This window comes from Ovis canadensis, chromosome 8 (assembly GCF_042477335.2).
Source record: "Ovis canadensis isolate MfBH-ARS-UI-01 breed Bighorn chromosome 8, ARS-UI_OviCan_v2, whole genome shotgun sequence".
Taxonomy (NCBI): Eukaryota; Metazoa; Chordata; class Mammalia; order Artiodactyla; family Bovidae; genus Ovis; species Ovis canadensis.
The window spans coordinates 93,936,602-93,951,538 of NC_091252.1; the positions used below are offsets into that span (position 1 = coordinate 93,936,602).

The window sequence follows — 14,937 nt, forward strand, 5'->3', positions numbered from 1 at the left end:
TTCTAAATCGGGTTTCTCAAGGTGTTATCAATTTTGTTGACATTTTCAAATAACAACATTGGTATTTATATTTCCTACTGTTTATTTTTATTTTATGTCAGTTTTTAAAACATTTTTAATGAATTTTAACTTAAAATCTTTCATTTGCACCCTTCTCTGGTTTTGTTATTTTCCTTGTTTCTTAATTAAAGCTCATACTGGGTTTCATTATTTTTAGTCTTGCTTAACAATAAAGACATTTAAAGTTATATATTTTACCCTGATTATAGCTTTAAATGCACCCTACACACATTGGCACGAAAGTCTCATTTTCATTAATATCTAGATTGCAATTTGCTTTTAAAAAGAATTATGCTTCCTTCATTTTTTATTTATGGCTGTTCTGGGTCTCTGTTGCTGTGCAGGCTTTTTTTTCTAGTTGTGGAAAGCAGAGGCTGCTCTCTGGTTGTGGCTTGTGGATTTCTGTTTGCAGGAGCTTCTATTGTGGTGCGCAGGCTCTAGGGCACGCGGGCTTCACTCGTTGCGGCACATGGGCTCAGCAGTGTGGCTCCCAGGCTCCAGAACACAGGCTTAATAGTTGTGGTGCATGGGCTCAGTTGCTCCATCTTTCCAACCCGAGGATCAAACCCACATCTCTTGCGTTGGCAGGTGGATTCTTTACCACTGAGCCACCAGAGAAGCCCTGTAATTTGCTTCTATTTTCTCTTTGGTTCAAGGGAGACTGTGCAGTTTTCCAGTAGTTAAGAGTTTGTTTGGCACTGTGAAATTGTTTCCTCCTAATTTTATTGGATTAGGACCTCAGAATATGGCCTAGATAAACATCTACCGTATGTCATTGTATATGCGTGCATGTGTGCGCCGTCATGCTGATTCTTTGCAACCCCGAAGACTGCAGCCTGCCAGGCTCCTCGGTCCATGGCATTTTCCAGGCAAAAATACTGGAGTGGGTTGCCATTTCCTACTCCAGGATATCTTTCCCATTCACGGATCAACCCCGCATCTCTTGCATTGGCAGGTGAATTCTTTACCACTGAGCCACCTGGGAAGCCCATGTCAGTGTTAAGAATCAAGCTTAATTTACCCGAAATTAATCTAAGAGGATGGAACTAGAAGAACTGATTAACAATATCCCCTGAGCTCCAGGTTTGAGCATGTTGGTCCATTACTTTGGTACCTATGTCAAGGGCAATTCAACTAAGCACAATTCTTTCTTTCCAACATCACTCTTTTCTAACATGAGGGCATTTTATTGGTTTTTGGATTTTTGTTTGCATCTTAAAGTGCAGTATTTTCTTTTTTCTTTTTTTTCTATATGCCAGGATTTGGTCAATAACCAAACTTGCCAAAAAAAAACATCTAGGTCCCTATTCCCTGAGTTTATGTTGACTGTGTCTATTACCTTGTAGCTGAATGGTGACTTAACTGTTATCTTCTAATTTTCCTTCTGCATTCATTGTGGTTCTGCAACCGTTAAGCAAAACCTCTATTAAGAGGATTTTCATCCGTGTCTCTCCCGTTCTTTAACGTGGTTTCTGCTTTATCCTGTGATTATCTTGATTGGGCTTCCAATTTGTTTCTCAATCTCTTTTTCCGTTGTTCATCATTCTTTGTGTTCTTCAAGGATTACATTTCCTTTTACAATGGAATCTTCAGCCATCAGTATATATAAAACTTGGTTTGCTTTCTTATGTTAAGTATCATGCCATTTCATCTTATGTATAATAAACTTCATCCAGACAAACTTGCCCTGCTAAATGGAGGGTGAACTCTCCTGAAACTCCCACCTTATCTGAAGCTGCTTCCTGTTCATCCCTGCTTGATGTTACTGCTCATCCCCTCTTCCTTTATCTGAGTGTGGGAAGGGGCAAGGGTTTACCCCCATAGCACCCCTGGGGAGAGCTTTATACTCTCTTTGTTTAAAGATCTGACCTCTCCCACTTCTTTTGAGGATTTGTTAATGGCTATCTTGGGATTCACTTCCCCTGGACTCTTATCCTCTGTCCCATGTTGTTGTCATCCAGTCGCTCAGTCGTGTCTGACTCTTTGCAACCCCATGGACTGCAGCTCGGCAGGCTTCCCTGTCCTTCACCATCTCCTGGAGCTTGCTCAAACTCATGCCCATTGAGTCGGTGATGCCATCCAACCATCTCATCCTCTGTTGTCCCCTTCTCCTCCTGCCTTCAATCTTTCCCAGCATCAGGGTCTTTTCCAATAAGTGGACTCAGCATCAGGTGGCCAAAGTATTAGAACTTACCAGTCCCATGAGGGCTTCAGAAAAAGCCTGGCTGATTCTGCCTGCCCCATCGCCCACATTTACATGTCCAATTATAGATATTTCCAACCTCAAGATTTATTCCTTAACTTTGCTCAAGACTGCCTTCCTCTTTTTTTCTGCAAAATAGAGAACTCTTATCACAATTCTAAAGACTGTATTAATCTTGAGGTCAACCCTCTTCCCTAACATCACTTATTTTTTCCTAGCTACCATTTTTCAAAGTTAATGACAGCTTTTAGTCCTTTCTTTTTTTTTAGTTGCTGCTGAATTATTTTCCACTTTTCCTTTTTCTTCCCCCTCCTTTTAATAAGCTATTGAGGGAGAGAAATTCTAAGATCAGCTTGGAAGTCCTAGACTGCCCACTACTGTAATGTTTTGTCAGTTTTTAATCTTTTAAACGTTCTATGAAAACCCTGCAATGCACGTGCATAGGTTTTAAAATAAAACCTAGGCTTAACCTTTGCTCTCACTAGCTCTTGAGACTTTGGGCCAGTTTTATGACTATTTTAATGCTGAGTTTTCCTATCTTTAAAATATGGCTAAATAAAGCTAACTTGTATTCTTATATAAGGGGCTTCCCAAGTGGCTTAGTGGCTAAGAAAATGCCTGCCAGTAAAGGAGATGCAGGTTCAATCCCTGGGTCAGGAAGATCCCCTAGAGAAGGGAATGGCTACCTACTCCAGTATTCTTGCTTGAGAAATCTCATGGACAGAGGAGTCTGGCAGGCTACAGTCCATGAGGTCAGAGTCGGACACAACTGAGCACACATTCTTGTATAAAGCAACACCTGGTGCATAAGTATTAAAAAAAAAGGTTCACTGAATTACAGTTCTATTTTATCAGCAGGTTGAGGAACCAATTAGGCCGAATCTGAAAATCAGAATCAGAGACTGGGCAATAGAAATGGAAAAGGATTCTGGGACCCTTGGAAGAGAGAGGACAGATCTGATAGTAATCCTGTGTGGGGAGGAGAAGTCCATTGAAAAAGGTCCTGCTTGAATGAAAAGTAATGAACTGTCTGAAACAGGAGAGATGGACTCGATGGAGAATAAACACTGAAATTCTTAGGAGCTTTCAAAGTGTTAATTTTTTAATTAAAAGTTAATTTATTGAACATGCTTAAATTTTTTTCATGGACATAATTTTTATACCAAATGTCAATAAAAACCAAACCAAACATTAACATATTAAATATTACAAAGATGTGAAAATTCAGGAGGATATGCCTAAAACTCAAATTTTAGGAATTAGAAGTAATTTGAGGGGCATCATAAATTATGAACCAAGTTTCAAGAGACACAATACTGTATTACTGTATCGCCTTTCTCAACAGGAAGCCTGCCAGCACCCAATATCACGGGCGTGCCCACTGAGCCGAGGGCCACGTCCTCCACTATATTCCGGCTGTTGGTGTAGCCTTGGCTGAATGGCCAAGCCAGCGTCGAGAAAGGTATCCTGATGCTCGATGAGCAGTCTCTTTCTGTGGTGACATTTACATGCTGGAGCACAGGGGGACTCAGTGCCCTCGACTTTTAGGGTTGACAGTGAAACCAGAAGGAAGTGACGGGGCTACAGATGAGAAGAACTAGCTATCCATCATCATCTGAATTGTTTAGTGTGCTTTCAGGAGTCTGCTAACACGCCTGTATTGTTTATTTCCTCCTGGGTGAGTCATTTAAAGCGACTTTTCACATGAGGGGGAAGGTAGTCGAAACGTCACCTGAAATCCTCTCCCAGAGAGGACATTTAAACAAGGCTGACTGAGCTAGAACCATTTTATTGATGGTTTAAGTTTAAAACTGTTTCAAACGCATTATGTTTTCATACGTTGTGTTCTTAAAAGTTTTTCAGGTGATGATTATTTTTAAAATATTATTGACTTAAATCTCACAAGACTGAAGTAAATCTGTGCATATCATATCCACTTCATAAAAAGAATAAATAGAAATGGTGGCTTGCCTGAGAAAGGATAGTAATTCAGAAGTACACTGGATCTCACTCCTAGACCTTATTTTTAAAGCACAGCTATAATAGCTATATCGAGATTTTATGAAGTGGAGTTTCATTCTATTACTCCATGTTAATGAACAGATGTTCCAACCATGGTTTATCTGCCATGGTTCATGGAAAACAGAAAAAAAAAAATGAACCAAACATACCTACGCCTTTACCCTGTGATCCCATTAGCTTACTGCTGACAGCTAACCAGCACGTTCTCTGTAGCAGGATAATAAGATAAGTCACTTGTTAGGTCCTTGCATAATTGAACAATTAGATGTTGTTAAGAGTTTATGGATGACCCCTGTCTACCTTCAGATGCTGTACTTGGTTTAGCTTTTGACTATCCCATTCTACAAATGGCCATCATTTTCAAAATGGTAAACATAAGCTTAACATAACTTAGCAATTCCACTCCAAGTATATACCCAAGAGAATGTAAAACATCTCCACAAAAAAACTTGTACATGAATGTTCACAGCAGCATTATTCATAATAGCCCCAACATGGAAAGGACCTAAATGTCCATCAAAGCTAATGAATGGGTAAACAAATGTGGTACATCCATGCAATGTAATATTATTTGCCATATAATAACAACGAAGTACTACATATATGCATGTTATCTCATGGATGAGACCTGGAAACATTATGCTCAGAGAAAGAAGCTAGGGACTCCCACAGTAGTCCAGTGGCTGAGACACTGTGCTCCCGTTGCAGGGGGCCAGGTTTGATCCCTAGTCAGGGAACTAGATCCCACGTCTCAACTGAAGATGCTACGTACCACAACTAAAACAAGTAAATGTTGAAAGAAGCTAGACGTAGATGGCCACATAAGACTCCATTCCATTCCACTGTAAGATTCCATTTATATGAAATGTCCATAATAGACAAATCCATAGAGACCAAAAGATGCGTGTTTATCAGGGGTTGGGGGCAGAGCAGAGGAAGAGTGGTTGCCGGTGAGTATGGGGTGATTTGGGGGGATGATAAAATGTTCTACAGTTATATAGTGGTCATATAGCACAGTAGTTACAGCACAACTGTAACTACTCCAAAAATCCATGAGCTGTACATTTAAAACAGGGAATTTTATGGTATGTGAATTATTTCTCAATAAGTATTTTTCAATTATTTTTCAAAAAGTCATCAATATTATTATTTCCTATTTCTCACATGCTAGAGACAATACCACTTCCAAATGAGCAAGAAGGAAAGGTATACTTTATTTTGCTAAAATGAATATGAGAATCTTGATACTAACTATTGCTAATACATGTATTGGCTTAGAATAGTTTTATTTCACACTCTGATCAACAATGTATTTATTCTTCTTATCTGAGAAAAATTAAGAGTATAGGGAGCTACAGTCTGGAAGGAATTATTATAGGGTAGAACTCGTTGAAAAATACTTGTTCTCAGCAATATGAAAATAAAAACTTACCAGGAACTGACCCATGGATGACAAGAGGTAAAACAAAGCCAACACGCTAGACAAAGGTTTACACTGACAAAGTTTTAAAAATTTACAGCACACGGGAATCCAGACCCAAAACAGAGTCTTGAAGGTTCTAGTTCCTTTTCTCTGCACTTCAGGCTCCCTCCGAGAGGCATTGCTATGGTAAACTGGTGATGGCTCTCCCTGCAGAAGCCATCCGTGCTGCTCCCGGCATGAGCCAGGGACGGCCACAGATGGCAAAAGTCACAGGTCACATGCTCTGCAGCCATAGCAGCTTGCTCCCTATCACCAGGGACAACGCTACACAAAATAAACTGGCACACAGGAAGTTTTTTGTTTTTGTTTTTTAACTCAAAACAGTCCAGTCTAGCCCTCCCTCCAATCTTGATTGCCACTTGTATCTTTGTGTTTTACAGAACAGTAGTCTGTTGCCTGCGACGTACTCCAAACCTGGATGCCACAATGACTATGTCTGCATGATTGCGTAGAGCTTAAAAAAAAGAACAGCACGTTTCTTACACTGTGTTCATGTATGAAAAGGGAAGACGACGGCTGTCAGTTTTCCAGGTCTTTCGCTAAAGCGTCACGGATGAATTGTAAGGTACGCTGGTACAAAAAAGCATCCTTTGTCTTTGGCTTACAAATGTTCAGATGGTTAACGTCCACAGGAATTAGATCTCCAAGGCCTAAATCTAAAGAAAACAGAAATGTCAATGAAGTCTAGGTAAAAATATAAGCTGCCCCTGTCAACAGGGAAAGAGACCAGATGGGTAGATGTAAATGTCAAGTTGGTTGTGATAGATCTCTAAAAGATAAAGGAAATTACAGTTGACTCTAGCTAAACTGTATGTGCCTAATCATGACAGGACGGAGTCTCATGCGGTGCCATTATACTTCTATGCTTTTCTCATAAATTCTGTATATGTGTGCATTGCCTGCTTCCTGATCTAACAGTGAGCTGTGCCTGAGCACTGTCATCTTCAAAGCCTTTATACACTGCAGGCTATTCCTACGTTATCCCACACTTCTATGAACCACTTCTTTTCCTGGAGTTACTATGAGAAACTCGATAGTGAGCTCCCTTGCCCTGACGAAAAGAATGGGAACATCTCACACAGAATCCTTTCTATATCCAGACCGTCCATGCTCACTCTACCAGGGAAGGAGATGACATGGTGCTTGGGAGACCTGGGTGAGGTTTTCATATTTCAACCTAGCCAAGTCCACCTCCTGGGCATGCCAGGAGGTACTAGTGAGGCCAGCCTGGTGAGCAAGTGAGGTGGAGGTTATGAAGGAAGACAGGCCAGCTAGTGACACAGAAGAAGAGGTAGACAGAATCATAGCAAGGCTATGTCACTGCCTGCAGCTGGTCCACCATACTAATTCTGCTTTAAGCTTCCAAAGTCATCATAAAAGACAAAAAAAAGCCACTGTTCTTTGAACTCTTCAGGTTCTTCAACTACCAAACAGCAACCCTTCACCTCATGGCATATTACTTTAAGGCAAAGTCTCTTCAGGTTCCACTACAGTGTATCAAGCCTTTTTCATTTTACTTAGATAATAACTAACGCAGCAGGAGAGAAGGCCCATCGGCAGGCGCTCTGGATACACTCCACACCTGGCTGCCCGGAGCCCCAAGTGCCACCAGGACAGCACCTGACTCAGCCTCTGAGGTGATCAGAAAAGAGTCTGATGAGCAAACTCAAGAGTTAGCTGGATGAGGGGAAAGCATTTCAGAGAGTGGAGTGTCCATGCTGTTTACTATGCACAGAGGAACAGAGGAGGCTGCAAGGAGAGCGGAGATTTGAGTCCTGCCCTCAAGGAGCCTACATGGGCTGTAGGAGTGGGTACTGGCCAAGCCTCTCATCCCAGAAGCAGGAAGAAACTTCACACTTGTTTTTTCCTTCCAAATCTTTGTTGCTTGAATATTCCCCATGTACCATCCATTTATTTACTAAGCATCCACGCCTTTAGTAGATTTGATGGTTCCTGAAGGTGGCTCTCAGTCTGTTAAATGAAATATTCCTTTTAATCGGGCTGATAGAAAAGTTCTGGATTCTTACCGGAAGGCAGCAGCTTTCAGTGTGGAAGGTAACACAGCATTAGCCAGTTAACCTGTGCCGTCTAATCAGTTAAATCAAAGGGGGGCAGGAAATGCCAAGGTTAAATGTTTGCCAAGAAATTTTAATCTGTGGCTTAACAGAGTAACAGAATCTAAATCTTCATAAAGCTGTCTTCTAAAAACTGAGAAACTGAACCTAAAAGCTGACGTTTATAATGACCACCTACCAGGAATCTAAGGTCAAACAAATTTCAAAAGAGTGAATACCTGCCGATTCCAGGGGCACCACGTGGAGTTTAATCATGCTACCAATGTAGGTCGGTAGTGTTTCCACAAAACTCAGCACCTGGAAGTTTTTGTCTTTTGCAAACTCCAGAAAGTCATCCTGTAGTGTTTTAAGGGCGGGAGAATCTGTAGAATTATAGAGAACGAGAACGTGACAAGTCCTGTGTATCCAGTTCATAATAAAATGCAGCAACCTTGCGAATCTGGGGAGGAAATTAGGGTTCTGATTCAAGATAGTGGCTTAGTTTCTTCACTTCCTAAGAAGCCAAGAAGATGAGAGTAAAGGGCTAAAACCAACCGAGAACTGAGGAGCCGGTAGCAACGGCAGAAGTTTCTCATGTTACCGGCTGACAGGAAGTAGAGCCCAGGGCAGTGTGGTATGTAGGACAGAGGGCCCCACAGTGTGCTGGCTGACACGCCCGCGTGCATCCTGAAACACCTCTCACCAGCAGAGCCTGTGTGTAATCACAGAGCACCTGTCCCCCATCCTCGGATATGAAAGGGCAACCAAGAGGCGCCAGGTCTCAGAGGAAAGCCTGCCACCGGAGAGAGACCCGGTGAGCAGACAGAAAACCTGAGCACACGAGACAGTTAAAACAAAACCTCTGGTATGATCTTTAGGATGATTTCAAAAGAAAATGGATCACAGAAGAAAGAGCTGCTGGAAAATAAAATATGACTGCAAAAAAATAAAATAAAATTCACCAGAAGGTTTCAAGGTAAAGTCCAATAACTCTCCATAAAGCAGAAAAAAGAACATCTGAGCAAAAGGACAATGGCATATTAAGGCTCAGGCCAGGGGTCCCAAAATTCTCATAGCAGGTGTTCCAGAGAGAGAGAAGATGCTCATTAACCCAAAATAAATATAGTGCCTTATAGTTAATATGGTGAATATCTTTAAAGCTCATGTATATTTTAATAGTTGATTTTCCAAGCCTGTAGGAAAAAACAGTTCATTGGTAATTTGGAATAATACTTAAAGCAGAACATTATGTATCTTTTAAAATTGTAAATATTTAAGATAGTATTAAAATTGTTGTATTTCTTGAGAAAATAATGTGTGCTAAATAAAATTTGCTAAGACGCTTTAGTGGTATCTGACTCTTTGAGACCCTAATGATAACAGCCCTTCAGGCTCCTCTGTCCGTGGGATTCTCCAGGCTTGAACACCGGAGTGGGTTGTCATTTCCTTCTCTAGGGGAGCTTTCCGACCCAGGGATTGAACCCACGGTTCTTATGTCTCCTGCACTGGCAAGTGGGTTCTTTACCACTAGCACCACCTGAGAAAATAATGCTAAGAAGAAAAAGGGACGGTATCAAAGAAAAATTAACCCCAAACTAAAAGTTTTCCATGATAGTCTAAACACAACTAATATACAAACAGTAAAATGAGGTAATACGGGTCAAGTTAGAAACTGTCTTCTCCTTCTCCTATATACTTGGTGTTAATACAATGCCAATTTCCTTTTGAAAGAAAGAATTACCTTTGCTGAGTTCTTTGACTTCCAAAGAGGGAAAGAGAAGATAGCGAATATTAACAGAGTATTCAGCCAGATGGGATCCATGATGAGGGACACTATAAAAAATTATTCCTCTGGTATTGTTTATAATAGTACTCATTTCTGGCTTCTTTGAGGCTTCCAACAGCATCTTTTTGACAAGAAGACCTAGTGATAGAGAAGGAAAAAAAAAATGTGTAAGCTAGTTTCCTTCGCTTCATGGGTTTTTTAAAAAGGCAAACAGGAATACAGAAAGAGATGCGTTCTTTAAAAAAGTTGAAACAATTATTCTCTGTAGTCCAACAAGCAAGGCCTTAAAATATTAACACTTAATGGGCTGTCATCTCTGGGGTCGCACAGAGTCGGACACGACTGAAGCGACTTAGCAGCAGCAGCAGCAGCAGCGGTGGTCATGCTTCTAAGCCTCTAAAACATGCAGCACAAAGCTGCACACAGGCGAGATTCTAGAAACTCACTTGTAAGGCAGCTCTTACTTCACAGGATGCCCTCTCCCAGAGAAGGTCAGGCACTGCATGTAGAGTGCCCATCAAGGAGGTGAATGTGCACGGCCAGGCCTCTGCCCCAGCCCACAGTAGCCCACTAACCACCACTCCATTAAGACGGTACTAATATTAAAACACACAGACTCTCGTATAGTGGAGAAAACAAAGCTGCCGTGGGAGAATGCACCTAGGAATGCACCTTCTCTCCTGTCCCCCAACCTGGGCTTAGAGCTGACAGGGAAACCCAAGGTAACATGGAGGGTAACAGTGGGTCTCTAAGGATACAAAGTGTTAACATCCACCTTTTGGCCCGAAGGTCAGACGCAGAGCCAGCAATCCTGAGCATTTCGTCAGATAAACTAGGCCAGGAGCTGCACAAAGGCCCTCTGTGAGGGGGATGGTAAAAATTCAGAACTGGACTTGGAGAGAGGGTTGGGAGAAGCAGGAGACGTAGTTAGCAAGCAAGCATGAGGGCCAACGAGCCCTCACATCACCATCGCGGGCTCTGGCCAGGGGAAAGCAGGCCGGAGGGGGCTGGGGCTGTGGGCACCGGAGCAACGACTGACTCTCAACGATGGTTGAGAAGCAGGGAAGAAAGGGGGGGCCCTGGGACCAGCCCTGCGTGCTGAGCAATATTTACAAGTCGGGCTTATACATGCCATGGACAGCTTCTGACATTTACTCATTATCACGCTTAATGCCTCATGAAAGCATTAAGTGGCAAACTCATTTGCTTCTTTTTATTTTCTCATTTTCTATGATCTGTTACTAGTCGTCCCTTTCTAGAAAAACAAATAGTATGGAAGGAGAGTAGTCATTTTAAACCTCCGAGCTATCGCCAAAAACATTAATTCAGGGGAAAGGGGCCACCATAACATAGCTGCAGAAACTCCGCTGAGCCCGATGGCTGACAACTCAGTGCTGGCTTGGCAACAATGAAACACACTGACCTCCCATGCTGTGTGACACCCATATCACTGGCCTGTCCCCAACACCAGCAGCTCTGAGCTTCCTCAGAAGTTCGTTGCTCCGGAATGCGATGGACTTTCTGAACAAAATGAGAACAGCAGGCATGACAGGATGCTGTCGCTCTCCCCCACCCCCAAATTTTGCTGTCCACTTTTTAAAGCAAGACCCTTTGTTCACTGTACCAGTTCTACAGGCTACGTTGCGGAGTCAGGACTACCTCCGTTCTCTCGGGTTGATCCCTGCAGTTGCTTATTCCCCATTTCTAACTTAGTCACGCAGGCGTAAGTGGAAATCTTTACTAAACAGGCACTGTTTAGGTATCTAACATGTAACTGGCAATTTTCACGGGTCAAACTGCCCCCCCAACCCCACTTAGACTGTGTGTCCCCCTCTCGGTATGTGGCCTCACTGGAGACCACGCAGTCCCTTTCTGAGTTCACCTGTGGAGTCAGCTCTCATTGCTGTTTAGTTGTACTTGGATTTATGTTACAAACACTAAGCTTCCATCATTTTGGTTATATTCCTTAGAAACAGCACAAAGCTCATTAGAATCAAAGCATTCAAATACATATTTTTAAACTAGAAGGCAACTTTAAAGCTGTCTGCTCTAGTAGTTTTAAACTGTGTAGCTGGAGAATCCTTTCTTTAAGTAAAGCTGTATGAGCACTCGTCCGAATTAAGTGGGGAGGGAGACCTGTGGATTTGCCCACTGACCCCTAGGCACCATTCCTCCAGCACCTGGGTGGGGATCATTCAGAGATAACAGTTTGAGAACACTGGTCAGACCAACCCCCTCCATTGGCAGATCAAACTTCCCAGACCAGTGAAATGACCTAAAGGGGCTGGTGAGTCACACGCAGAACTGGCTACAGTCTGGCTCCTGATGCCCGGAAGTCACGCGCTGTCTCCTGTACCTACAATTGGACGTATGACACACAAGTGACAGAAGGAGCCCACACGGCGCAACCTCTCTCGGCTGCCTTCAGGTGGTGTGCTCGGGAGCACAAAAGCCAAAAGCCTCGTGTTTACTTCCAGGAGTTAAGGAGACTGTGCCCCGAATCCGTGGTCCTTACTCAGTTCAGTTCAGTAGCTCAGTCGTGTCCGACTCTTTGTGACCCCATGAACTGCAGCACGCCAGGCCTCCCTGTCCATCACCAACTCCCGGAGCCTACTCAAACTCATGCTCACTAAGTCGGTGATGCCATCTAACCATCTCATCCTCTGTCATCCCCTTCTCCTCCCACCTTCAATCTTTCCCAGCATCAGAGTCTTTTCCATTGAGTCAGTTCTTCGCATCAGGTGGCCAAAGTATTGGAGTTTCAGCTTTAGCATCAGTCCTTCCAGTGAATATTCAGGACTGATTTCCTTTAGGATGGACTGGTTGGATCTCCTTGCTGTCCAAGGGACTCTCAAGAGTGGTCCTTATTATAAGAAGAGTTTTAAGTGAACCACGTTAGGAACCCAACAGTAATACTCTAAGCCTTTGGTAGTTTCATTACTTACAGCTAACTCTCTCTAGAAGGAAGAGGGAAAAGGTTAAAAAGAAAATCCTGGCTGTGACATCAAAGACAAAACTCCCCTCCCTCTGGGCCACTTGTGGCCCAGCCCCTTCCCCTCCGTTACCTTTCTGTAGGGCACCTGGCTCTCCAGTCACTGAGGCTGGTGTCATACTCCACAGATATTATTCGGAGAGCAGGACAGTCTCTTGCTAACCACGACTATGTAAAATAAAAAGTACAAAAGGAAAAATATTAATTTCCACTATCCCACTTACCTCTTAGCAACTGAAATTCGTAACTAAAGGACCCTTGTAATATTGGCAGCTAGTAAAAGATTGCATTGGAGTCAAGTGTAAAGGTGATCAGAAAAATAATTACAGCATTTTATCTTTATGTCCCTGCTCACAAGGTGATATCAGTATTGACAGCATGAGGTCTATGCAGGTGTTAACAGTATGCTCAATTTTAGTCTGCTAATGACAAAAGCAGGGCCTGTTTTTGGAATCTAGATCAAATTGGCTTTTTGAAAGCATTTAATAGAAAGCTATGATCTCAGGACAGACAGAACAGGGTGACGGAGGTTAGAGATCTGATCTGAGAACTCAGAGATACTGATTAGAGTCACGGTTCTGTCTCTGTGAACCCAAGGTTTATCGTCCTCTCCATGTTCCAGTGTCACCAGAGAGAGGGCACCAACTATTCTTTCTGCTGATAAGCCTCGTGAAGGTGAATAAGCAGCAGTGGGACAAAGCCCCAGAAACTATACCTATTTACAAGCATCAGTTTTCACTGAGCTTTAGATAAATTTTATTCACTAAATTCATCCCAGCATTTAGGCTCTTTAGGAGAAATAATGTCAAAGAAATCCAAAGCAGAATTACTTCTTCAAAGTCTTTCTATTATAATTTTTAAAATCACAGAACTAGTCAACTGTCATTAATATATTATTTACTGAATTATATTTTCAGTGCGAGTGAACTATTACTGGCCCTCACTCCTGTTTTTTTTCACTTAATACACTTTGTGTCATACCATGTACCCAACATTATACAGCAGAGTGACAAGCCCAGCTGTTCATGTAACGTACTGTAGGTGTCTCTAAGGGAAAGAAAAACTGTGTGGAAAAAAATCCCAGTAGAAGGAGAAAAACAAGCAAGTCACAATGAGGACCCAAAGGCTGGTGGCACAGCCATGTGTCAGGATACGGGTGGCCCGCTGGAGGCAGCCGCTTCCTTACCTTGGGCCAACACGTTGTATACTTGGTTTCATCTTCTGAGACCTTTTCAGTTAAATCCTGATCATTGTCCTGCTGGCGCCATGTTTTGAATGCTGCTCCCATAAGGCCGTGAATAAAAAGGACATCTGCTTTGATGGGCTGACTAATAGGCGGGAGAGAGTTTTGAAAAAAGCAGAAAAAAACACGTTATCACTTTGATAGGAATCTACACAGCACTCTCTGGATGCTGCTTAGCAGGTTTATATGACACCAAATCAGCTTCATTAAGACCAGCTTTATAAGCACAGGTTGGCTAAGGAACCCTAAAAGGGTTCTGGCAAAGACATATGGCACGTGCTCAGTGCTGTCTCCATAAGGATGAAGACACAGCCGGCCAGGCAGACCAACCAACATCAACTGTAATGCACTTAGAGATCAATGAAGGGACATGCCATAGATTACCCTCCAGAGAATTCCATGAGAATATTACACAAGTCAATAAAAATATTTAAGACATTAAATAATATGCTAATGTAGTTTCAAACTCAGTGTGCATGAAAGAGATTCTTTTTATCAAGGAAAGTGATGTTCATCAGAAACAGAGCAAATGAGATTTTAAAATAACTTTATTCTCTCTCTGTTTATGACATTGTAAAAATTACAATAGCATATTACTTGCAAGCTATTTATAATACACACACAATCATGCCACACATATAAAATACATTATCATATCCCATTGTTTACAAATGAGAATGAACCAGGCCATCTATTTTTCAAGCTGAAAAGAAGTTCTTGCTATTTTCTGAGGTATTATTTTTAAAGTGCCTGACAAAAATCCAAAATATGTGTAATTTTTTTGTTGTGGTCCTTTTTATATTTATCGTCTTAGCAATGATACAGCTGGAAATAGTGACCAGAAATAACCTGAGGAAGGAGTATGAGCCAAATGTATCATTACAGCCCATCTTGTCAGGCACAGGCCTTGACACTCGCCTAAGCTCTCTCCAGTCCCTTGAGTTCCAGGCCCAGGCTCACTTGGTGCCTGCATATAATATACAGCCCATCTTGTCAGGCACAGGCCTTGACACTTGCCTAAGCTCTCTCCAGTCCCTTGAGCTCTAGGCCCAGGCTCACTTGGTGCCTGCATGTAATAATGTCCTAGTCCCTTT

The 14,937-nt window shown here is 42.3% G+C and overlaps 1 protein-coding gene across 2 annotated transcripts in view; it reads right to left on the minus strand.

Annotated features, from left to right (window-relative positions):
• Window positions 1-5,770: 5,770 nt before the first annotated feature.
• Window positions 5,771-14,937, minus strand: part of SERAC1 (serine active site containing 1) — a 53,672-nt gene continuing 44,505 nt past the window's right edge. For both annotated transcript variants that reach the window (XM_069598799.1, XM_069598800.1), the window contains 6 exons: window positions 13,787-13,928; window positions 12,674-12,768; window positions 11,032-11,129; window positions 9,564-9,746; window positions 8,062-8,205; window positions 5,771-6,424 (listed from right to left, as the gene is read on the minus strand). In XM_069598799.1, the coding sequence (XP_069454900.1) occupies window positions 6,288-6,424; window positions 8,062-8,205; window positions 9,564-9,746; window positions 11,032-11,129; window positions 12,674-12,768; window positions 13,787-13,928 (799 nt within the window). In that variant the 3' untranslated portion in view covers window positions 5,771-6,287. The remainder of the gene's footprint in view (window positions 6,425-8,061; window positions 8,206-9,563; window positions 9,747-11,031; window positions 11,130-12,673; window positions 12,769-13,786; window positions 13,929-14,937) is intronic.